Source organism: Pieris rapae, chromosome 14, assembly GCF_905147795.1.
Source record: "Pieris rapae chromosome 14, ilPieRapa1.1, whole genome shotgun sequence".
Taxonomy (NCBI): domain Eukaryota; kingdom Metazoa; phylum Arthropoda; class Insecta; order Lepidoptera; family Pieridae; genus Pieris; species Pieris rapae.
In genome coordinates this window covers 1,373,100-1,399,440 of record NC_059522.1, presented here as the reverse complement: position 1 = coordinate 1,399,440, position 26,341 = coordinate 1,373,100, and the positions used below count along the sequence as shown (strand labels likewise).

Sequence of the window (26,341 nt, the reverse complement as noted above, 5' to 3'; positions counted from 1 at the left end):
CATATTTCTTTTATAAGGTTTCATTGCGTCGTTCAAGAATAAATTATTGCATTTTTGTTGTACGCGCTCATATGATTTATCGTCAGCGAAGGTTACACATAAAAATTGTTTTTTTAATTAGGTTTTAATTAAACAGGTATTTTACATAATAAAAACATTCAAAACATAAAAAGTAAATATTTTGTGTTATGGCCCCACCTTAGCTTTACTCAAATTCTTATGATGAGATAATATAATTTTTAATATCTAAAATGAAATTTCTGACTTAAGTGAATTTAACTAAAACTTAAGTTTTAGGAAGAAATTAGTTGAAAATTGTTAGCAATATTTAATTTAGTGTTACAATTTAATTTAGCAATAAGTAGATATATTTAGATTAGATTACTTATCTACAATTTGAAGTAATATTTTTTATACTTGTGGGTATTTTATTATACAGCTGTGCGCCTTCGTAGGTAAACAGATGTACAACATTCGGTAGAAATTACTGACTCACTTATCATGACATAAAAAACTGCTCCTTTTAAATTTTTTTCATATAATCGATAATATAAGAGAAAATACAGTCTGCAAGTATACTCGACTTCAGAGAATAATTATGATCGTTATAATTTATTAAAAATTTTAGTAAATAAAGATGTTTTGTATTAATGAAAACATTTTCCGATTAGATAACGTTTAATATCAGAGAATTTGACACTTGTGTGATAAAAATTCCGGCGATCGATATCACACACCAACTATACAGCTATTAGATAATCATTCTAGCCTTCTAAAGAGTTACAGAAACTAAAACCAAACAGAGCAACGACCAGTATTAGCTCTTGCTAACAATCTTGTTTATTTAAAAATATTTACATACGGGAGTTATATAACCTCACAATAGTTAAGTTATATTGTACGAGACATTTTGCTCACTGAGGCTTTCTTAGTTTTAAAAGCGTGGCACTCTCTTCCACTATTACTTTGCATTCATTTGTCTCATAGAAATTAACTAAAACATGGTTGTTACTCCCCAAAAGTATACCAAGACGTAGGCACTCTATTCCACTATTACTTTGCATTCATTTGTCTCATAGAAATTAACTTAATCATGGTTGTTACTCTCCAAAACTATACCAAGACGTAGGCACTCTATTCCACTATTACTTTGCATTCATTTGTCTCATAGAAATTAACTTAATCATGGTTGTTACTCTCCAAAACTATACCAAGACGTAGGCACTCTATTCCACTATTACTTTGCATTCATTTGTCTCATAGAAATTAACTAAAACATGGTTGTTACTCCCCAAAAGTATACCAAGACGTAGGCACTCTATTCCACTATTACTTTGCATTCATTTGTCTCATAGAAATTAACTAAAACATGGTTGTTACTCCCCAAAAGTATACCAAGACGTAGGCACTCTATTCCACTATTACTTTGCATTCATTTGTCTCATAGAAATTAACTTAATCATGGTTGTTACTCTCCAAAACTATACCAAGACGTAGGCACTCTATTCCACTATTACTTTGCATTCATTTGTCTCATAGAAATTAACTAAAACATGGTTGTTACTCCCCAAAAGTATACCAAGACGTAGGCACTCTATTCCACTATTACTTTGCATTCATTTGTCTCATAGAAATTAACTTAATCATGGTTGTTACTCTCCAAAACTATACCAAGACGTAGGCACTCTATTCCACTATTACTTTGCATTCATTTGTCTCATAGAAATTAACTAAAACATGGTTGTTACTCCCCAAAAGTATACCAAGACGTAGGCACTCTATTCCACTATTACTTTGCATTCATTTGTCTCATAGAAATTAACTAAAACATGGTTGTTACTCCCCAAAAGTATACCAAGACGTAGGCACTCTATTCCACTATTACTTTGCATTCATTTGTCTCATAGAAATTAACTTAATCATGGTTGTTACTCTCCAAAACTATACCAAGACGTAGGCACTCTATTCCACTATTACTTTGCATTCATTTGTCTCATAGAAATTAACTAAAACATGGTTGTTACTCCCCAAAAGTATACCAAGACGTAGGCACTCTATTCCACTATTACTTTGCATTCATTTGTCTCATAGAAATTAACTTAATCATGGTTGTTACTCTCCAAAACTATACCAAGACGTAGGCACTCTATTCCACTATTACTTTGCATTCATTTGTCTCATAGAAATTAACTAAAACATGGTTGTTACTCCCCAAAAGTATACCAAGACGTAGGCACTCTATTCCACTATTACTTTGCAATCATTTGTCTCATAGAAATTAACTAAAACGTGGTTGTTACTCCCCAAAGGTATACGCAGACGTAGGCACTCTATTTCACTATTACTTTTCATTCATTTGTCTCATAGAAATTAAATAAATCATGGGAGTTACGCCCCGAGAGTATAGACAGACGTGCTTGGAGTGTGGCGCAAATGATTACACTGCACAGCATGCGTTGGAGGATTATCCGCAGTGGTCTCAGCTATGTCTTAATCATTGTTCTGTGGTTTGTGTTTTTTGTGCCAGGCAAATTCGCTCGATTGAGATATTGAATTTTAGCCAACTTGTTTACATATCATGTATTTGAGTGTAATTTCCACTTTAAAAATGCACCTTCTGTTTCATGAGTAACGTTATTTTGTTTAACATACAAGTACTAAATAATAGTGATAATAATAAAAAATATATCTTGATTATATAAATATATATATTTATAGCTATATTTTTCTAAATTGCATTAGAACTTGTATAAGAAGATACCAAGAAATTGTTAAACAGTGATTTTTCGCTTTAAAAATGTATTTTCTGTTTTATGACTGAATGATTTATGAGTGACATTATTTTGTCACGTTTATTTTTTAGAAGGACAAAACAAGTGATTAATAGATGCAGTAAGTATATGTGTTAAAAAATAGTTAGTTTTTTAAATTGAATTAGAACTTGTATTAGAAAAAGAATACCAACATATGTATTGTATAAACTATTTTCCGCTTTCGCCCGATTTCTATTTTATTTGTTAATTATTTATGAGTAACATTTTGTCACGTTTATTGTTTAGGACAAAATAATAGCGATTGATATAGTGTAATGGTTAAAAATTGCTTAGTTTTAGATAATTTATTAATATTGCAACGCATTAAAAACAGTTATTAACATGGAATTGGGTTGCAATATTGTTTTGCTATTCGCGCGCCACTAAGACGTATTTAGCCTGAATAACTTCAGGATATTAAAATTAATTTAGAGAAAGTCGCTAACGATATAAGGCAATCGGCCTTTTCCATGTATCAGTATAATGTACCAAATATATAATATTCATACAAACAAATTCAGTGCTACGACTATCCAAAATTCTTTCGTCCCTTATTGACAAATTGTGTTTAACTGTCACGGAAAAGAGACAGGTATTAAAAACGATGCAATTAAATGAACGTTTTGAGCTGCTTTTCCAAAAGGATTGATGACCAGCCATTACTGGGACCTATCATAATAAATATGTATCTATCATAGTAAATATTAAAAACCACTCTGGCTGTGTCTACTTTGTTGAAGACATAATAATATTTTTCATCGTTGTACGAGTATACTTTATTAGCACATTGTCGTAAAAATCCTTAGAAGCGCGAAAATAGCCTGCTATAAAAACATGTTTATTTAGGCTTTTGATGTGGAGATACCTACGTTACATTTTTGGAGAAATTGAAAAATTCGAAGGCTCCTCAAATTATTTATGAATCAGACAGAAACTAACTGTTGTGGTCTCTGGCAGAATTACCAGCGCTGTAGAACAGTCAGTTCCACAGCATAATGCTGACCCAGGGCACCTGTCCCAAGAACGGACGGACGACGAGGACAGATGGGGCTAATAAGTCTTGGAATGGAGGCCAAGGACCAGTCGGCAATGCTTCATCCTCTCACTAGGCATATGGCCCATATGAACTGGTGATGCTAGAGGAAAGGCATATGATGCAATGCGCGGGGAACCGGTCGTACTGAAATATTAGGGGCGACCCTATAGCAAGTGGACGTCAACTAAAACCAACGAACGGTAAAGATATATTTTAATTTAATATTTGTTTATTCAGATTTCTTATTTCCCTTATACTTAATTTATTATAACTTATGTGAACGAATGCAAGTAGCCAAGATTATAATAACTTATGCATTCTTAGAGTTAATAAATCTGATGCTAAACTAAGAAACGGTAAACAAATTGTTGGGTAATTAGTAATTACTAATTAGCACCGCCGGCTGTGGAATCGTGCGGCGAACACGTTAACAGCGAGAATCGCTTGCACTGAAACTAACGCTCAAAGAGTTATGAAGGCAAAAGCCAATTTTTGCCAAGCGAAAAGTGGTTTTAGGGGTACAGGCGTTCGAGGCCGTATCACTTTTACTATCTATTCCATTTTGATGACTCATTAGAGAAATAAACCACATTTACACAGTTAGGAAAGTTCGATATCGCTTATCTGTGGTTTTTAACCACTGAATTGATTTCAATGGAGACGTCACTTGTCAAGTTTCAATGACGTTTGACGATAATGCTACTTGCAATATATTGCTTCTAGCGTTTAAGATTCTCCCCTCCATAACTTGCAGTATAATGTTAACCTCTTGTATATATTATTATATATCCGTGTGTGTTGTTTTTTGGTGAAGTCATTTTTGTTTTGGGTAAATCTGCTTAGATTAAATTCAATCCATCAAATCTGTGGATGTGTGTGGCGGAATTGTGATTTACATAGAAGTCGCCATTAAAAAAAAAGTGAAGTGAAGCTGCTAGCGCTACTGTCAATGTTTCCCGGTGAAATAATTGCTTCGATAGTTTCTGCCCTATTACGCGTTTTAACCCTCAAATGCAGCCTCAAGAATACGACGCAACGATTGCAACACCTAAATCATGTGGTATTTGAACAAATTTTCAGCTGTTATATAAAGGCAAAAGTATATATAACAAAAATTTTAAGTGAGATACACGAATATATTTCTTACAATAATCGACGTTTCAGCTATCGCGGTCATCGAGGGACTGTCACATATAGTTGACAGATGACAGTTGATATGATGATTAATTAGAGATTATAGAAATTCCACATAAACGATATCTATGCCGCGAAATTGGTATTTGAAAAATACGTTTTATTCAATATAAAATTTACTAAATATATTTGTTCGCATTAAACCGAATAAAAATATTTACCATCCTAGTTTTTATATGCTTTTTACTTGATAATACATTACATGTTTTGGTAAGGTAATTCTTGCACCTGTTCTAATAATTATGCCTAAGAGCAGACAATCATGACCTACGGAAGAGTTACTGCATCTGGCAATGGTCAAGTTAGAGAGGCTTCAAAAGAAGAGCAGACAGAGAAAGCTAATAGAAGCTGATTGTACTCCTCAAACAAAGGCATCCCGAAAAATTCTAAAGTTTAATTATTTTATAAAGACGCCCTTAGCACATGACGGAAGCAGCTGGTCACAATTCGACCGTGACAGCATCTGCGCGTGCGTTATGCCGCTATACCGTTACGCAGGCAATCAAAGTGAAATAAAATTCATTCTTTTGTTAAAAGGTGATCTAAAAATATGAATCATCCATTATTAGATTGAATTCAGAATGATTTTATTTTTAATTTTTTTAATACTCTCCTCTAAGAAACTTTTAGCAAAATATACTGGCGTCATTTAAACATTAAAGCCGGCGCTTTCTTCCGATGCTTTATACGTAGATAGTGTTTTAAAACGCCCTATTGTAGCAAACAGCATTTACCATCCGTTATAATGAAACATTTAAATTAAATAAACAAATTCAATTTATGTTACTGTACTTCAATTTCAATTTTGTGTTTATACAGATTTTATAATGATAACTTCGTTTGAAACGCGAAATAAAACAATATCGTGTTAATTGTTCGCTTTAGCTGCCTATTACATAAAAACGTTTTTGCCGCGTACCACCACGATATTGAAACAGCTGCCCACTGAAGTATTTCCAAACCAATTCGGGTCTTCCTAGAATAGTGCATACTAGCTCTTAAAAGGCCGACAATGCATTTGCGAGCCGATCTGAGTGTCCATGGGCAGCTGTATTACTTAACATCAGGCGAGCCAGCCCGTTTGCATATTCAAAAAAACGTTAGGTTAGGTAGAAGAATACTAAGAAGATCCTATCAAAAGGGTACGATAACAGAAATATCGAGACAAAGCATGTTTAACCCAAAACCAACAGTCTGACAAAAAAGTTACAAACATAGATTTAGTGTGGCCGGGAAGCACTGTATAATATTTTAAGTATGTAAAATAAATACGTATAGTATTCCGTATGCATTTCCCGTGACGGTATGTAACCAGTAACTACTTGAATCCGGTATAGGGCTAGTACATAATTAACGATGTAATATAACAGTTATCGTGGTCATGAACATGGCGTTGTACAAGGTATAGATCTTTTTTTTTTATTATATTTAAATCAATTACTTGTAATTGTCTGGACGTATTCAAAGATTATGTGGGTACTAGATAAACAGGCTACAGTATTAATGATGCAAACTTGTGGAATTTCCCTTCCAGATTTAGAAGATACATTTATTCATGGGGTAATTTGTTGCTATAACTAAGAACCGAAATACCAAAAAGTTATAATACTCCAAGATTTCAATAATATACAACTTGAATATATTTTGAGTATACAATAAAAATTTGTTTACTTGAAGTTGGTTCTAGGTACATTTTGAAGGTTGGCATTACTGAGTACCATGTGATGAATGCTGGGGCAATCCAACTTCTTGATACAACAGGAACAAGACGCCGAAAGAGAATCTACAAACCAATAACTAATCTGCGCAGACGTGGACACCAGCTAGTACAAAATAAATAATTGGACGCGAAAATTAGTTTGAAAAGAATATATTTGAAAATGGTGACGAAATCTTCATTCTGATAAATACATTGATAAAATGATAACGTATGTCTTGAGTGCATTATCTGATCACGCACTTAAAACAAGGTTATCACAATAAGAACAATAATACATTTTTCAGACATGTTGATAAATGATTGTTCAGTAGATCAATCAAACATCTTAAGTCAATTAAAAACAGAATTACAATAAGGAGTGTAGAAATAAATTTCATTCATTTATTTCGTAATCCCACAGCTAACATAAATAATATATAACAAAAAACAATTATTCTAACTGAATGAGCTAAGGTCTTCAAGCACGCTACTCAGACTATCTAAGTTCTATTCATTTCAGCCTCTTTAATTGCTACTTGTATTAATAAAGACACGGGAAAATAGTTAACGCAATATAAAATACAGGATAATGTTGCGTTGCAACCTCTAATGAAGGTTAAATGCGCTAAGAGCCAAATGTTACTTTATGCAATATCTACTAAGCTGGTATAGGCATATTTAAAACATTCGTTATAAATAATCGTGGTAATTAAAAAAAATAGATATTTTGAAATATCCCTATTACTCAAGGAAAAACAAATATTCTAATGGTGAAGGAATGTTTGAAATTGGTACAGTATTTTTAGAGTTTATCAGCAACAAAGATATCAGAAGAGATTGTGTAGATTCAGGAGAGTATTATTTTTGATATTCGATCTAGTACAGTTTGGAAAGTTGAAATGAACTATTTGCCGGTCTTATGGCTAGGATATCGAGTGATCTATGTAAGCCAGTTCTTATTAAATCTTATACTTTACTTCTTATAAACAACAACAACAAATTTAAAGCGTTATTTTATATGTTACGTTTGTCAGTAGCTGATAATACAATGATACTGATAGCATAAAGACAATTCTGGTAAATTCAATTCTTACATGGACCGTGATCTCTTTTTAGTATGAATCTAGAAAGGAGATTCGTGTTAATAAATCTACAGATTAGAATATTGTCACCTGTGCAAAATGGCTGTAAAATGTCATATACATAACAAATAAAATATAATTCTTGAAATATATTATTAAGGCTCCTTTTTACAAAAAAATAGCTAGCTTACCATGTAAATTCAAAAGCTTTCAATGATTGACTCGACAAATGCGTAATTGGCACTGACAATCTGAGCAGTTCTTACAATAGCGCTGATATTGCAAATTTGAAATTACGTGGTACCAAAACTCATTATAAAAATCTGTGCCAGTAACTAACAGTTCTAGTAGTCTGCAACTCAATAACGACTCCAATGATGCAGAATTAAATGTCTAACCTTGGGTTTTTATAATTGCAAAAAGATTAATGATCTCTTATGCAAGCGTCATCTTTTCTTGAATACTGCCAATTCATTTCATTATAGTACATATTAGCATCACAGTTGATAATTACCACCACCAGTTCGATATTATCTGTACTTCAAAATCCAAAACATTTTAAAGGAGTCCGATTTAGTCTCGTTTCTGAAAAGCATGATAATTCTCAATACGTTTGATTATAGTAATAATTAAAAGCCTAATATTTTTCGAAAATACAAAAACGATTTCAATGTAATAAGACTGAAATCAGCATAGGCTTTGGTTTCGAGGCCACGACCTCCGGCTCTCACCGACTAACAATTAAACAATTATGAAAAATAAAGAAATACTTTAAAAGGTTTAACTGTTTGACCGAGTGATTCAAAATTCATCTTTTACTTTCAATGAGTAGTTTCTGCAGCATATTTGCATTGATATTACAGGATTTACTTTACATAAATAACTAATTCCAAATTTTATGAAAACAAAATGTAATATGCCTGTAACAAATGTTTGTTTCAAATCTACTTGAGTAAATAATTTGATGTTAAAAATAATAATGTCTAAAAGTTAGTCGGAATTAGGACACAAATTATATAAATATTTACATCTATATTTATTCAAGATATTTAAAAAAGACGTAAGTACAATCTAATTAGTAAATGCAATATGCTAATAAAACATAAAGCGTCTAACACTGTTATTATAAAAATTAATAACGTTAACACAAAGATACAAGTGATTACTTACATAACAAAAAAAATATTGAATCTATTATGATTAAACAAGAAACAAAATTGGTCTGAGACAGGTCCCTTGTACGAGCCCGCCAAACCCTCTGTTTCACAAGCATGACCGGTTTTCAAAGAATGATTCATTTCTATTTAATATGCTATCCACAGCTTTCGTAATGGTGGCTTACCTGATTTTTGATTCGGATTGGCTTTAAAGGCATTATTTATTACATTACATCAATCATAAATTACCGTCAACTTCACTAAGTGTGACCGAGAGGTTATGCTTTTCTGTAATTCATTAATAGGTTTTAAAAGTTTTATTTTGGTTTGCGACTGATGATAAAATATTCAGTTTTCAAAAAACGCGTTTCTGTTTGATTAAAATGCATCCTTAAAACCTTTGCATCAAAAAGCAAGTCCTGTTAATCCAATAAGTGAGAAATGAGATGGAATACTGTGTTTCAAGCTCTATATATGAAAGTTGTACCCTGGCAAACTGGTCATCACGAGACTTTAAAAAATCCACTCGATGCGTGTGAAAAAGTTTAAGTAATTCGCAATCAGATACGTTGCATTTAATGTAGGCTATGATTAAATAGATAACTTATCATATTTTTTAGGTATAACACTGCGTCTAAACATAGTAAGCACATCACGACTGCATGAATAATGGCTAAAATCAAAATGGAGGTCGTGTTTTGCCTAAAGCGTTGGAATTTGTAGGTCACTGTCGCGGGCAAACGAGAACTAGTATGTGAATAATGAATCTTCAATCTTTGTAAATGGAAAACAGGGCATTAAAACCTTCTATTAAATGACCTCCTTTGAATTTTAAGTTATCTCCGTCTCCCTCTGTATTGTAAAGTTGGAAAATTGTTGTTTATGTTGGTTACACAAACAACAATTTTTCAACTTTGGTTTGGTTGGTTAATCTTTAACATGGATGCAATCTTTTTTTACTTTAAACTATAGATTTGACAACGGTACAAACAGATAATGTGTAATGTTATTAAAAGTACTATTGGATACAAAACAGTTAAAATGAATCATTTATTCATTCAAAATATTGGAATCTACGATATTCTGTTTCATGATTTTTTTTTCTTAATTAGCAAATAGGATTAAGCAGTTATGTGTCTCATACAGGCTATCAATATTAAGGTCTAAGGCATGCCAGCCTCATGATGATTTACAGTATAATAGAATGTATAATGGAAGAAATGTCTATTGGTCCACAGCCGTGCTTACATTGCACGACCAGAGATTGTATCCCTTTGTATCGCGCTCCATATACCAGTTCGTCATTGCTACAGGGAAATATTAGAATACAGATTAACGTTAAACGGCTACCTATTTCAAAAAAATTGAATTGAACTGATTCTAAAAAACATAACATATCGTCAATATAAACTTCAAATTACGGAGAATAAAAAAACCTTGTTTAAAAAAAAACTAATATTAACACTTGTTATGTATTGTGTAATATGTATTATGTTATAAGTTAACGACACTTGTTAACTAATTGGTTATCGCAACATAGGAATGAGTTAATCTTAATTGCTTAGGTAAAAATGTATTTTTTTATCTGAAGGGTTCACTTAACGTCAGATAGAAGCGACGCCTAGTAAATATGACCGTTAATTTTAAGACGCAGGTAAAAATGCTAACCAGAATATGGTTACGTAGAAATATGGTAACATTAATAAATACTATCTTTTTTTTTAAAGTTAAGTAAAATTTTAAATTCATTATGAAGTTTTGTAGTAATGAATTTTCATAATATAAACGGTTTAAAATAAATTATGTTTTAATAATAAAATTATTTTATGACCTGAAACCTACCTAAGTTAGAGTTTTCTGGAACATTCCACCAGTAAAGTGAGACCAATAAAGATTCCTAAATCCCGTACGCTGCGGCATCCATTGACAATAGACCGAAGTGAAGTACTACAGTTTTATAGAAAACATTAATATCTAAAAAAGTACGGGTCTATGTCAAAAAAAAATTATTTTTGACTAAGTCTATTAACCGAGATAAACTAACCAATCATCGTGTTACATCCGAATTGTTGCTAGTATCATACAGCTACTAATAAAGACTTGACCGGGTTATTGAAGTTCCATTTAAAGTTAGCAAAGTTATTCGAACTTCCGAGCTTAAAGCTGAAAATCCTGTTTCTCCGTGATTCACCATAACGGTGTGCTAACGACCTGCCTGCCATACCAGTTTACAATGCTTGGCCATCAATATTGACTTTATTTGGCACTGAACCCGATACATCTTACAATACAATATTTAAAGAAAATACTTTTTCAACGGATTGAAGCTATCTTATTAATTTAATATTACATAATTTTAAAATGTGCTTTACAGCGTGCGTGATCACGGTGACTGAAGAGTGTTGAATGTCAAAAAGTATCACCGCTCAAAGTTAACGCAAAAAAAAATTAAAATTATGTGAAGTAATAATAATAAATTTTATAATGCATAGCTTGAATCCGTTGATAAAGTGTTTTCTTTAGATGTATAAAAGTTATGTTAATAAAAGACTAAATACAATATTTCAGTTATATTTTATTCAAACAAATGATTTGGAATACAGAAATTGCCTATCCTAATAAATAGGAAATCGCGTTGTAGAATCGTTTTCGCAAAAGCCATATAAAGTTTTAGTTTATAACACAATTGAAACAGGTGCAAAGATATTGAAAGCGAATTATGAAATTGACACATTAAAGACATATAACTTGATAACTCCTCGTTATCGCGGTGAAATAGCGCGTTATATGACGGAAATCGTGTTATAACGCGGTTTAGTGTGATTCCCTGTAAATTGTGATTATAATAATTAGAACGTCTAATAAACCAAATTTCAATGTGGTTTAAATATTCGCTGATGTAGCGTACGAATACTTATTTTTGAAATAAAGTTTATATCCTATTTCTTTCATAGTTTTTTATGCAAGAAAATTCGATCATTATAGCAAATAGTTTCTCACCTATATCTATCTATTATACTTACATACAGAGAGGATATATTTTCTAACAAATTATTTAAAAACTACCAGATTTAGCTTCCTCAAAGCGAAACAGAACTTTTCCAAAACTGATATAAGAGGCAATGTTAGCCTAGTGGCTTTAGGTTCGATCCCCGACTGAGCAACAAAGATCTTTCTATGTGCGAATTTGCACTCGTATATTGAAGGAAAATATGGTGAGGAAACCGCCTTGCCATAGACCCAAAACGTCGACGTACCGACAAAAGATCATAAAACAGATAAAGACATCTGAGGCCTCACTAAAAAGGTTTTATTACATGTACTTACCACTAAGCCAAGACGAAAATACTTATATATATACAGTGTTGCAATTTAAAAAGCGGTGAAACAATGCATTATTGCGTCATTATATTGATTTGCGATAAGCCTTTATCAATGTCGTTAATATTAGCAATAATAATAGCCAACATAATACCTTTACTAAGTATCAGGTGACGTCTGTTTTTCGTGCGAATATAGTATCGTTCTACTTAGAGCAGTGTTGGCCTAGTGGCTCAAGCGTGCGACTCTCAATCTCACCATTCGAGCGAATGTTAAATGCGCACATAGAAAGACAGTCCATTGATGCATAGCCGGGGCTCGAACCTACGACTTCAGGGATTAGAGTCGCACGCTGATGAAACTAGTGAAATACTGCTCCGGTATTAGTTACAATAAAACTTGTTGCAGAATTTTGCATGTTCATATCAAATTTACCTTTTGAACAAAATATTTTTTTTATTTCTAAATATTTCTTTCAAAGAAAGTCAATATGTGCTCTGAGGCATTCAATGTTATTTACAGTAATGATCAATGGGAGTAGTTTTACAACAATAAACTCTGATGTATGAAAATACTTGTATGTAAAAAGATATTCAATTTTGACACACGTGAAGCCAACTTTAAGTTAAGTATATTATATCCATACAATGTATGGATAAAGTACCAAATAGCTAACACATAAATTATTCGGAACATAAAAGTTCCAAATAAGAAACTTCGCGTTTCATGACGAATAGCGATATTAAGATATCGCTTTTCGTCATGAATGTTAGCAATCGTGAAACGCAACAATAGTTTTAATCCTACCAATATGTAATAAATAGCTTATTTGGAACTTATGCGGACATTGTGAAACGGACCTTTAGTGTATTAATTGAAATAAAATTAATACACCTAATTACCCATTACACAACATTAACTAATACCTAGATAGCTTTGATATCAAATAAAAGTAATAATATTGTTATTTTAATTAATATAAATTTTATATCAAATTAACTAGGGCTTTTTTAAGCTGAAATATTTTTAAGTTCGCGTATACATTTCAGGTATATAATATCTTCGTCTGATTCTATTCCAAATTCAGAACAAATTTAAACTGTAATAAAGTTTCGTAAAATGACTTCGAAATTTTAAAAATCGAACGATAATATAACGACGTGGTATTTACGCCAAATTAATTTTTAATTAGTAGAAGTTAGTTTAATTAGTTAAAACTAAAGATTTAACCTTACGCTATTTGCTTATTAATTATATTAAATAGGGATTCTTACCTCAAGTTTTTTAGAGAAATCCTCAGCGGCCTTATCCTGTTCCTTCTTTAACTCTTCATTCTTTTCTAGCAGTGCCTTTCCCAGCTCCGCCGCCAAGAGAAGGTCAGATTCCTTCTGCTGCAACTGCCTCCAAACATCATCTGTTTCCACGCTCGTATTACCCGCCATTTCCTTCACGTAATCTTCTAGATCCTTGTAAAATGTATCATCAGTAACGCTCAACGAACTTGTAATTCTGTTCCCACTCCTACTTCTATTACTTTTCACATGAGCTTTATTACCCTTACCGACAAATTCCGTCTCTGCATCAATAAAAAGCGTATCAAAAGAACTATTTCTACTAATTGCACTAGATTCACCAGCCATTTATTTACACAATTCTTAACTTTGCACTATTTTCGTATAGTTGTTCTTTTTGAACAATTTCTCGAATGCCTGCTGTATTTTCGCACTTTTGGGCAATTTAATTTGCTTGAAAACACTGACGGGGATGTCGAAATCCTTTTTTAATGCCATTATTAATTTTTACGTTCACTAGCGTAGCATTTCCGTATCACGGCACTGCACTGACCGAAACAGTTTGGTGCGGAGCTGCGCAACGGTGTTACCCCGACAACTGTGCAGACACAACAAAGCAACGAAAAACCTTTGAGGTAGAACGGGCATGACGCGTCATAGATAATTGAATGTTAGATGCGTCGCTTATAATTAATTAATTATAATGGGTTAGTTCTAGGAAATTTTAATAATTCATTAACTTTTAATATTTTAAAGCTTACTTGTAAGAAACAGCGTTTTTTATTACATGACTAAACACAAGTGGCACAAGAATATTTTTACGTGCTTTGAATAACTATTCAAAGAGCTTTGCTTTAAAAAATTATTGACAACTGTGACAAGTAAAGCTTTTAACCTCGATTTACCTGGGCTATACTAGCCGACTATTAATAGATTTTTTGTGACCTAAAGATCCCTAGTTATTAAATGTTAAAGCGACCACAAGTAATCATTTTTTTAGTTTATTATGTTTATTTTGCAGTGTTCCAAACATTTAGAAATAGTAATTTTTATGGTAATAAATCAACGCATAATATATATAAATAATTAAACGCATTCTTAAATAATAATTTCAATATTTCTCAGTTTCTTCTATGAGTGCTATCTATAATAGGTAGCCAATACCTTCATGTCTTTGTCTGCCTTAACTTATCTTTGACTAACACACGTGTGCGAAAACGAGATAGCATTATCAAGAGTATCTTAAACTCATAATGTCTGACAGAGACAGATATACTATCAAGGTAATCCGAGTGAGTGGATTGGCATAACCAGTAACATTAATTTTTAGTACATATTTTATTTATAATAGGAAATGATCTCACACTCATAAAACACATTTTGCGATTTAAAAATTATAAACCTTGAATTAATTGAATTACTCCTTGTTTGAGAACAAAAGATCGTGTTAAGTAAGATGGATATCTTTTCTTAATGTTCATTGAACTAGGTAGGTCCATTTGTTGGATTTAATTGGAGAATTTAATCTTTTGGTACATAAAAATAATATCTACACTCAATAATTTATTAAGACTAGAAGCCCGTCCCGGCTACGGACGCATTAATTTTTTAAATATCTTTTGTAGTTATTGATATGTTCTTTCTCATAAATAGTTTTCGCAGCGTATGCGATAAAAGATATTAGGCAGTTTTTACACCTTGGGTAACATTTTAATAGTTTTAGTAGGGATCCTAATTTCTTCTTGCATTTAAAAGCCCCCAAGTCCAGTACTTTTTGGGCCAATTCGTTACAAACATACTTACATACAAGTCTTTCCTCTTTATATTACATATATATAGATATAAATTACAAAAAAATTATGATGTATATATAAAATACAGTATAAAATTCAATAAAAAAATAATATGAATGTTGCATACTCAAACTCAAAAATATCTTTATTCATATAGGTAAACATGTACACTTATGAACGTCAAAAAAACAAATTTATTGTTAATTTACATTTACAACCAGTTCGCAAGTCAAGGGCGTAGAGCGGGTAAGAAGAACTGGCAAGAAACTTTCCGCCACTCTTTTCAATCGCCAAGTTTTTAATACAAATTGTTTGAACTGGAGCAAATCAATCCCAAGGATTAGGATCATTTAAATATTCGTCACATTTATAAAAAGCTTTATTAAAATGTATTCCAATAAAAACATAATCGTCATCGAGACTGTTTGATCAACTGGCTGAACATCTTTTAAGTCGCTAGTTTAGCGGCAAGGCTGGTTATTGAACGTCTAAGCTAGTTGGCTGCGACATATATATAAAATTCTTGTGTCACGGTGTTAGTAACCGAACTCCTCCGAAACGGCTCGACCGATTCTCATGAAATTTTGTGTGCGTATTGGATAGATCTGAGAATCGAACAACATCTATTTTTAATGCCCCTAAATGTTAAGGGTGGTCCACCCCTAAAGTTTTTTATTTATTTTTTAGACAAAATTTTAGATACACCATACAAAAATTCATACAACCCTAAATTTTTACCCCTCTACAATCATCCCTTATGTTTTTTTGTTAATTATAAACTTTAATTTTTTGGCACAAAAACATGGCAAAACAACGTTTGCCGGGTCAGCTAGTATTACAATATAAAAAGTGATATATACAACGCTATCTCATTATAGCCTGTAGTAAAACTACGAGCAAACGTATCGTTGTATGGATATGTACGTATGTATCGTTTTAGCAATTGATTTATTAAAAGGCTTCAATTTTCAAAAAGCCAAAACCAGCATTTTGAGCCAGTGGCGAGTAGATATACCACAAAAAAACCAGGCCCAATTGGGGCGAAGCCATCAGCTGGACTTATGTATGTCCAAGGAAGATAGCAGACAGACAAGTGCCGGCATCAAAGTATCACACAGGGATCGGCGAAATGGTCGATGGTGCTCTTCCTTGGTTGTGTTGGACGCGAAGAGACAGCCCAAAATGTCGACTTTTCACGGTATGAGCAGAGGCATCCTATCTGTTCAAAGGTGGAACGGAAGGCTAGCAGACTTTCGTATGGACACCAGAAGGCTCGAGCACCCGAAAGACGGGCCAATCTCGCAACCAATCTACCAAACTGCTATAACCTTGCCCAAGCAATCTCCTGAGATATTTGCTTATTTAAGATCGCTGGTGTTGTCATCTTTAAGTTTGCTCGCGTTCGACGCGAGGTGCATTGCAAGAATATTTAAATCAGGGCTGTGACTTTAGTAGAAATTACGTTTGGTTGAAAATAGAATAAGGTTCCATGACCTGCAGAACAAATTCAAACTTCTCACTTCTAGTGCAGTACTCTTCCTAGCCTGCCCCGTTCAACTATTACATAAGCAGATTTACTGCAATTTTTCCACACACAAACACACACACACACACCCCTCTTGTCAGCAAAAGTAAGCATAGCTCTCAAAAATATAAGTACATAAACGTATTAATATTTTGTAGGAATTCTCTAAAATGCATTTTGTTTTCAATTACCATGACAATGTATGTGTAAAAAAGGAAGTTAATTAATTTGTTTTGTTTTTGCGTTTGGGTGGAGCCCTGGATGGGTTAGATTATGATGATGATAGAATTACGAATCAGCCAAGCAAATGGCGCTGTACTCGGTACTTTCAAACTTTGTTTCATATCCTAATCGCTTGAAATATCGTGCACGACGTCTGTCGGGTCCGCTAGCAGTGGCGTACCTTGGGTGGCACCCAGTGCGGTGGTGTCGCCCCATCGAAAGTAGCAATAAATTTTAAGATACAGGACATGGATCATTTATTAAAAGATCGCGAGTATGAAACGGGGAATCCCCCACGACAGCGTCAAGCTCTTTTGCGGGAATCCCCGAATTCTACATAGAGCTGAGCATGTGCTAATGGAGGAATCACTGAAAAATATTTTTTTTATGCTAGCGATTTTTTTTGTTTGTACATTGTTCTTAAAGATGCGAGACCGGGTGGGTATCACCCCAAAAAGGCGACACCCGGTGCGCCACTGTCTGCTAGCAGACTATAAAACCGATTTAAAGACAATAAACCAATTCAGACTGAAATTGTGACAGCTTTGACGTCAGACATGCCAATATGTGATACGACACTTGAATGGGATAAATAAATAATACAACTGCCTATAATATATACATATATTTATACTGTATCAATTATTTTAACTGGCAACCCTCTGGAGACAATACTAGTTGATATCATGAGATAATTGGTTGCCTGGCGCGCCTTTGATATTGCTAAAAGTAAGTTTTGCTCCGGCGATGACTGTGGCTTCTGTTCAACATTTGTATCTGTACATAAAAAAATATTTAAACCTTGTATATGTCGCAGTAAAAAAGTTAAATCAGAGAGTTAATTGAATCTATAGAAAGTTGATTAAATATCGATATTCAATCAAGTCGCTAAAGTTCCGTCAGACAAGTGACTGAAGAAAACGTTTAACGAGTTTACTGCAGGCTTTTTCTTCTTCTTCTACTTCTTTGCCGATGAGTAGGAATACCTACAAGTTCAAATTTAATGACATGGAATAAGTGATACCTTGATGATCTTATGTTTCAAAATAAACGTATTTTATTTTATTTTTTTCAATTAAAAGGCCGGCAGCGCACTTGCGAGCCTTCTAGCAGTGTCCATGGGCGCGGCATTACTTAACATCGTGAACCTCCTGCATATTTGCCGCCGGTTAACGTAATTCCCTATCTTAGACAAACATATTTCTTACATAACTTTCAAACTTCTCTTTTAGTATTAATATCTCTTACCAATTTCCCCCTGGCTCCACTTGGCCTTGCCCACGTATTTCCAGTCCAGCGGTGCCTTACTTGAGACACTGAGGGCTACCATTGTGCTCACCACTTTATCCACTTCTAGATCCGTTACTTCCCACAGCATTCCCACTACGCAAGGACTAAAAAAAAATATCTTTGAGGACTTAAATCTATGTTCAATCTAGGAAATTATGAAAGCTACAAAATTAAAAGCCCAGATAAAAACCAAATTTGTTTGTGTTTATTTTTTTATGACACCTACAACATACAAAATAAAATATATTAAATATATGTTATAATAATATAATATACTTTTTTTTATCGACATACACACACACAACCCAATATATGTTATAATAATATAATATACTTTTTTTTATCGACATACACACACACAACCCTTAATATTCACCCCTCTACATAGTAGACATTCAAGAAAATTTCAAGCAAGCATCGAAATTATTACAGTAATTCCGGTGGTTGAACTCAAAAACTCACCAGCCTGCGACATGCAGGTGTTGATGAGGGGCGGCAGGAGGCGCCCTCCCACTGGCGCCACTCAGACGCACAGATCCACACCCGGACAACACACACACACAACGGCCGCGACACACACCGCTGCCACTACACACTGCCCCTACGCCATCGCCGTGGCCGCAGTAACTGAGGAAATATTTAACAACTATACTCGGATTTTAATTCCGTAGAATTCTGACAGCTATTATTTTTGACACGTCAGAGATGACAAACCTTTTCAGCCGAACACATTTATCAATTTCAATACGAGTTTGAACATCTTAGTCAATACATACATTTTATTTGTTAGTGAATATATCCATTTGATCAAATGTGGTGCTCCACATTAAAAGTCGTTTAACGGCGAGTTATTCCGTCACTTTTCAAACAGAAAAAAACGCACAAGTAAAGATAACATTTTATTTTTTTTAAAGGTTTGCAAAACCTTTAAATTAGTAGGCTAATGCTAGCTAAACAATAAAAGATCATAATTAAAATTCGATGTATTGTTCGTGATATTTAAATACTAGTAACTTTTGTATTGGGGCACTTGAGTAAGTTAATATTTTTTTTAAAATATCTATTTAAATAATCAATTTATCTTTTTGTAGGTAAAACATACAAAGTACGTTGCATTTTATTTTATTGCCCTCATAGGGATCAAATTTGTCCCTTTTACAGTCGAGAATTTTTTAAGTAGCAACACATATGAAATGTCAAAATTCTACGGAATGAAAAATCAGAGTATAGCTCAACCCCTGTTTCTATATTCACAATACGAGTCGTTATTTCTACGAGTCGATTGCTCTAAGTTCACTTACAGGAAAATGTCAGCTGCGTTCAAATATTCAAGCAGTTCTCCGGGTGCTGGTGGCTCAGCGATCCGACCCTTCCAGTCTCCGCACCAATATTCTATGAAGGACTGCATACGAAGCTGCATACGCTGTAGATCTTTGTCTGAAAATATATTAACGAAGAGAGTGTGAGGAAATATAATATAAAAAAATTAACTAGCAAGTAGCATATAAATTATATTATATAAGGACCTGGATGACCGATTTTTTTCTTTTTATAAATCGTGTTTTTTGGAAATTTTATTTAAGTACGAATTACATACTAATAAAATTATGAAATATGAATATAATTATCGAATAAAGATAATTATACTCATATTTAAGTTTTTATTTGACTGACATCTTTAAACAAGCAATTACTTAAACATAGTTTAAGTTAATAAAACACAAATAAAATTACATTTTCTAGAAATGATTCCTAGCTAAATCGATTTATCGCCCCCGAAACCCCCTGAATACTAAATTTCATGAAAATCGTTGGAGCCGATTCCGAGATTCCAATTATATATACAAGAATTGCTCGTTTTAATATATAAGATATTAAAACATACATATTAATATATTGTGTAGTATGTAGGATTATGGATACACGATATGTTGGTAATGTATTCATATACATTTCACAATAAAATCAAATAAAAAATGATCTTACCAGGATTAATAACATATCTGCCAACCTCTGACTTGGTTAAAAAATATCCGTCAACAATGCTGTCTTCATGAGTCTTGTACAGGAAGTAGAGGAAGTGAATATTTTCCATCCGAGTGATGGGATGCGGGTTCAGAGCTGGTAAAGACTCCCATGGGAATGAATCAAGTAACTGAAAGAAAATATATTTGCAGGATTAAGTATTTTTACCAACCCATTTCAGAATACAAAATAAATATAATAAGAAATTAAAAACTATGTTTAAAAATTTTATGGACTGTGTGTGAATTTAGTAAGCAGGGTAATTGGTAGTTTTTTTCAATGCTTTTTTAATAATATGTATAGTACACAGAGTATAGTATATACATAGTACATCTACAATAGTCATAAATATATATGTTTAAGGCTGATGGCTGGCCATGCGTCATACTCGTGAACGGGTACTACGATAGTTTTTTTTTTAATAGAACTGGGGGCAAACGGGCAGGAGGCTGATGTTGAGTGATACCGCCGCACACGGACACTCTCAATCCCAGAGGACTCGCGAGTGCGTTGCCGGCCTTTTAGTTGGACTTGATTTCGTATATGTGGTTACGTCTTTGTATTGGCGTGTTGTTCCCACGAGAATGTAAGTGCGTGTTCCTATTTCCCCATGCCTACTGCTTATAGAGGACAAATCTTCGTTTTTTTATTTTTATTATTAATTAACTATTACTCACTAGAATGGTATGTGGAACACAATGTAATGGTTGCAGCTCCTTACGAATATTTTGTAAAACATAAACTTGGCAATGTAAAATTAGAAGCATTTTATATATATACTTATATATATATTTCTTTATTAACTTATTAAATTCTTTATTTATAAGAGTAGATTGTGTTACCTAAATGAATTTAAATTTATCAATATCTGGGGACACGGCTAATACTCCAAACAGTTCCGGCCATTTTAGATTTATTTAACTATATTGTGGAAAATTTTAAATACTGTATATTTTATTGTTATGATTTAATATAATATGTATTACTAGTGACATCCATTGTGTATTCATGTGATAGCCTTACATCTGACAAATTGTTATATTAGAACTGAGTTGCATGCCTTGATTTTTACAAGTTATGTTTTTCATACTACCGTACTATCTTATTCTATACTTACTATCCTACTGTTACAAACAACTTATCTACTGTTAAAATAAACATACCTCATCAACAATTAAGATGACAGGATGTCGCTGTGCTTCCCTAAAATCTAAATCATCCTTTATCTTCATTGCCACTTGAGAAAACGCCTTGATACCATCAACCACAGTAAACTTGTGAATTTCTTCAAAACACTTTGACAAACAATTCATGCACAATTCACTAGAGAATCTAAAATCACTATCACAATCTAAACACTTTATATCACGTTTAAAAGTTCTTAATTCTTCAGTGTCTCCATGTTCCGTCAAAATCTGCCGGATGCAAGATTTAATTTGTTGTGATGACAACACTGGTGAGCAGTCCATGAGGTTGTATAGCAGTATTTTCTGTTTGGTTGTTAGTTTTATAAACCTGTAATGAGAAGTAAAGATTTTGAATTTTACTTTATCGCACAGACTTAGTTTTTTTTTAGACCATCAAAAAATTTCTTCTTGAGAAAAATTTCTGGTGTTTTTTTTATTTAATTTTTTTATTTATTTTATCATGTATATAGTCTATTGTATTTTTAATTATTTTCTTTTTATGTAATATATTTTAAATAAAAGTTTAAACATTATACCATAGTTTTAGTGCTATTTATGAAGTTGTAAACTTTAATAAATAAATAGATATTAATCTCAATTATAATGCCTTATTAAAATGTTTCCTTTTCTTGGTAAGACCCGAAGAAACAAAGGCATTGGTAAAGGTTTGTGTTCAATAGTGACTGAGTCACAAGAAAATAATTGTTTAAACTCAAATCTCTGTTTATGCTCAGGGTTATTCAAATGCTAGATATATTTCCTAACTAAATAGTAATCTTACACTATTTATGAATAAAAAAATACATACCCCCAATCAGAAATGGTAGAGTCGACATTGTGGATTATTTTATTTTTCAGCTTTGCATCCACCAACTTTCCCGTAAGAAGGGAACACCATCCACCAAGCCACTCCTTATCCATCATGTTTAACACACCCTGAAATTTATGATTTTAGACTTTAAAATTGTTTACTCAGTAAATATATCTATAGTGAATATAATTATACCTATGAGCCTAAAATGGTTTTCTTGCTAAGGTATATTTTAGTCTGTTTTGATGCTAATATAAAAAAAAATATTTCACCGAAAACATATGTTACTTTTATAACTTTAGAAAACAGCCAAAGAATTCATTAGATATTGGTATATAATAAGAAACATTTTTTACCTTCATTCGTAGATCAATATCATCCCTCTTGCTCCAATAATTTTTTATCAATCTCTTATTGTTTAGATATTGAGCACTCTCTATCGTCTTATAGTTATCATCCAACAGAGAATAAAGTTCTTTAAATAGCGGCTTTTCTCCTTCTGTAATAAACATCTAGTTCTGAGCAACGAGTCTACACCAGTGTTGGCCCTGCGATTGATTTTCAGTGTATTAAAAATACAAAAGAATGAAATGATACAATGACCAAAGTGATCAGAAAAGTATAAATGGCAACAATGTTAATATTGTGAAGGATTTATGGATTACTAATATATAGTTTGTTTATTATATGATAATACTTTTTATTAGTGGAATACAAATAAATAGTGAGACTGATGATGAGTTTACCCTAATCCTTATGATAATTAACAACTTGGAAAGGAATACCTTTAGTAACATTAGCTGGTATTAAAACAGTCATTGGTTTATCGATATAATGATTTGTAAACATGGTTATGAATATAGAACTAATATCAGTTTTAAACTCATCAAATGGTTTGACATTCTCCTCTGGGTTGTACCGAGAGGTTAACTGTATAATAGTCCATTCTGAAAATTAAAATTCTGTATTTCATTACTGCTGTACATCAATCTTCTTTATTTACTGCTTAAAAATATCAAAGTTATCTTATCAAGCATCTACATTTGTTTATAAATATTATATCATTTGGATAGTGGTGCCCACACTTAAAACATTAATCAGATTGTAAGTATACAATTAGTGTTATTCACAGTATAAGCCACATTTAGTTGCAAAGGAACATGCAAACAAGTTAGGCTATTTGTGATATAACTTAAAGCCTATATAACTGTGTGTAAAGCTGTAATTAAATAATTTAAATCTGGATCAATAAATAAAAATCAAAAATTACCTTTAGGTAATTCATCCAAAATCATAAGTAAATTCTTAACATTATTATGAGTACCAAATCTAATATATTTTTTATGAAAGGGCATTTCTGGATCTTCTTTTATTGAAGAAACATGACTCTCACATCGCACATCTTTTAAAAAATCCTCCAAATATTTGTCTTCTTTTTTCCTGAAAAATAAACAATATATTAAATTCATATAAGAATAAAATGAGACAGAATCTATTTTAAGGTACAGACTACCAGAACTTTCTAATACTTTGATCCTTCTTTATGCAAATATTTAAACATTTATATTTTATGATATTTTACATTTACTTACAAAGGTGTTAGACTTATTTTATGACTTGACTTTGTAAAGAGGTTCATTAACTTTAAGGCATCAATTCCTGAAACAGAAAATTTAAAACCATATAAATATAGATATAAAAAAAATATTAGAATTTAAACCAAACAACCAACACAGACTTTGAGGCAGCCAAATTATAAAAAAATTATATTCATCAATTATTTTTTAGAGATAACAAATACAAAGCAAGCAATGAATATACTTATTAACTTTCTTATCCAAAAACATCAGTAACTTGTTTAAAGTAAAATTTAGTATCTGATTTCCACCAAAGTAAGATTATTTTTTATTTATATATGTTACCTGGGTCTGCACTTGTGAGATTTTGTTGGTCCTCCCTATAAACAGCTAAACTCCTTACAGCAGCTGATACAGATTCACTAAAATTAAATCCATAGTCTTCCTTATTTTCTACTAAACACTCTTCACCATTAAGTCTTCGTCCACCTGATAATAATATATTGCAAATATTTTATAGTATTAAGGAATTTAAATCAATTAACGGAAAGGGTAGTAATAAAAAAATTAACCTTTAAAATTAACCCTTTTAATTTTAATGATATATTTTTATGGTAGAACTTAACTCTTGTATACTTACTCTGGTAATTTGCACTACATGGCAACGGGGGCATACTTTCCATAAATTCATTCAGAATTTTCTTATAAACAGGTGACTCAAATTCATTTTCATCAAATATATCGAAGTCTTCCATCTCTAATAAAGTTTATGCTTAAATAATTATAACTTATACACTTAGTTATAAATTAACATTAAAAATATAAGGAATTTCATAAGTTTTCTTATATGTATTTCTTATATGAATATGTTTGTTTTCAGTTTGTTAAAGTTATCATTTTAAAAACAAAAGCAGTTAAAGTTTGAATTTTAAATCCAATATCAAATTACCCCTAAAAATATCCCTAAACTGACAAAGACAGTGACACTAGAATGACCACAGAATATCGTTTGTCTTGCACGTTTTAATAGAGAATGATTACAAATAAAAGATTTAACAGAACGTGAATTATTGTATTTTTTTAAAGTAATTATTTTCAATTGGTTGGTATGCCACTCAAGTATCTATATTGTTTTTTACATGAATAAAGGGGGTCCACACTTTTAATGTAATATGTGGCTACATCATTGCCGACTATAGCCCCAAAATACAAAAATCATTTTTATGCGGCACATGGCACTCGGAAATATTTCAGCAACAGTATAATATGGCTTATTATTTTGTTTTTATTTATTTATTTATTTATTGACACTTCGTTGCTAGAAAGAAACACAAACACACACACGTGTTTTTACACGGTCTATAAGAATGGCTTAGCTAGTGCCTAGTACCTATGGCTACAATGGAGGACGCGTTGCAGTAGCTTTTATTGGTTTAAATGCTAAGTCAAAACAAAAAAACATGAATAAAAATATTCGACCTAATTTCAATAGGTATATGTATGTATGTATAACATTCAAAATTTTAAGTCTGAAATTAAGTCTTGAACAATTATTTAAAAACGTTATACGAATGACAAAGACTTTGATCACATTATTCACAAGATTGGACCAATGATAGAAAGAAAGGTACTAACATGATAGGTAAAAGCTATATCTGTTGTTACAACTTACATTAATTACAATAACTGTAGGGTTTTTGCATGAAAAAGGGACGCACTTAGGCCGTAAAGCGAGACAGCAAAGGCTGTCTGCGTCCAGCTGTCTGCCTTGCTAAAAAATATTGCAGTATTTTCGATTGAAAAGCAAACGTCTCGGGTAAATGGGACACTAAACATTCATCCTACGTAGGTACAAAACATATTTCACAATATATCCCGGCCATACTAAAAATATTTCCGAGTATTTCTGTCTAGCCGTAAATGCTGCTGATGCTACCAGCCACACGTTTAGGAGCCCCTTTACATTATCATACCATATCCTATACCTACGGTTGATCCAACAATGACAATACTGTTGAAAAAATCAGGTATTGCATAAATAGGATATAAAACATTTAGAAGAATGTATTTGGTACACAAGCAGATTCACGTGCAGAAATCGCAATAATTTTTACATTTGGCGAAGCAGAAACAAATAGCAGGTAGGTTATATCGATGAGTCGTCAGGAGACTTAATGAATGAGAAGTATGTTAATTATATTTTAATTTCTAAATTACAATGCGAGCCGCGTGCGATGTGGAGTAACTACTTCATAATAATATTTATTTAGGTACATAGGAAACTTTCACAGTGTTGCATTTCCTGTTAGATTATAAT

At 32.3% G+C, this 26,341-nt stretch overlaps 2 protein-coding genes across 2 annotated transcripts in view; both read right to left on the bottom strand.

The window, feature by feature from the left end:
• The window catches only part of LOC111000280 (bicaudal D-related protein homolog), a 72,582-nt gene extending 58,383 nt beyond the window's left edge, over positions 1-14,199 (bottom strand). Inside the window, exon 1 of the mRNA XM_022269667.2 lies at positions 13,577-14,199. Coding sequence (XP_022125359.2) covers positions 13,577-13,942 — 366 coding nt within the window. The 5' untranslated portion in view covers positions 13,943-14,199. The remainder of the gene's footprint in view (positions 1-13,576) is intronic.
• A 3,545-nt stretch (positions 14,200-17,744) lies between these two features.
• On the bottom strand, positions 17,745-24,915 carry LOC111000278 (separin). The gene is made up of 13 exons (XM_022269665.2): positions 24,665-24,915; positions 24,370-24,513; positions 24,040-24,106; positions 23,718-23,887; positions 23,233-23,394; positions 22,804-22,946; positions 22,445-22,572; positions 21,613-21,964; positions 20,411-20,579; positions 19,726-19,861; positions 18,887-19,051; positions 18,383-18,528; positions 17,745-17,911 (listed from the first exon to the last, which is right to left on the bottom strand). Exons 1-13 carry the CDS (start codon positions 24,777-24,779, stop codon positions 17,763-17,765), a joined length of 2,046 nt encoding a protein of 681 aa, XP_022125357.2. The 5' UTR covers positions 24,780-24,915; the 3' UTR covers positions 17,745-17,762.
• Between the last annotated feature and the right edge of the window lie 1,426 nt (positions 24,916-26,341).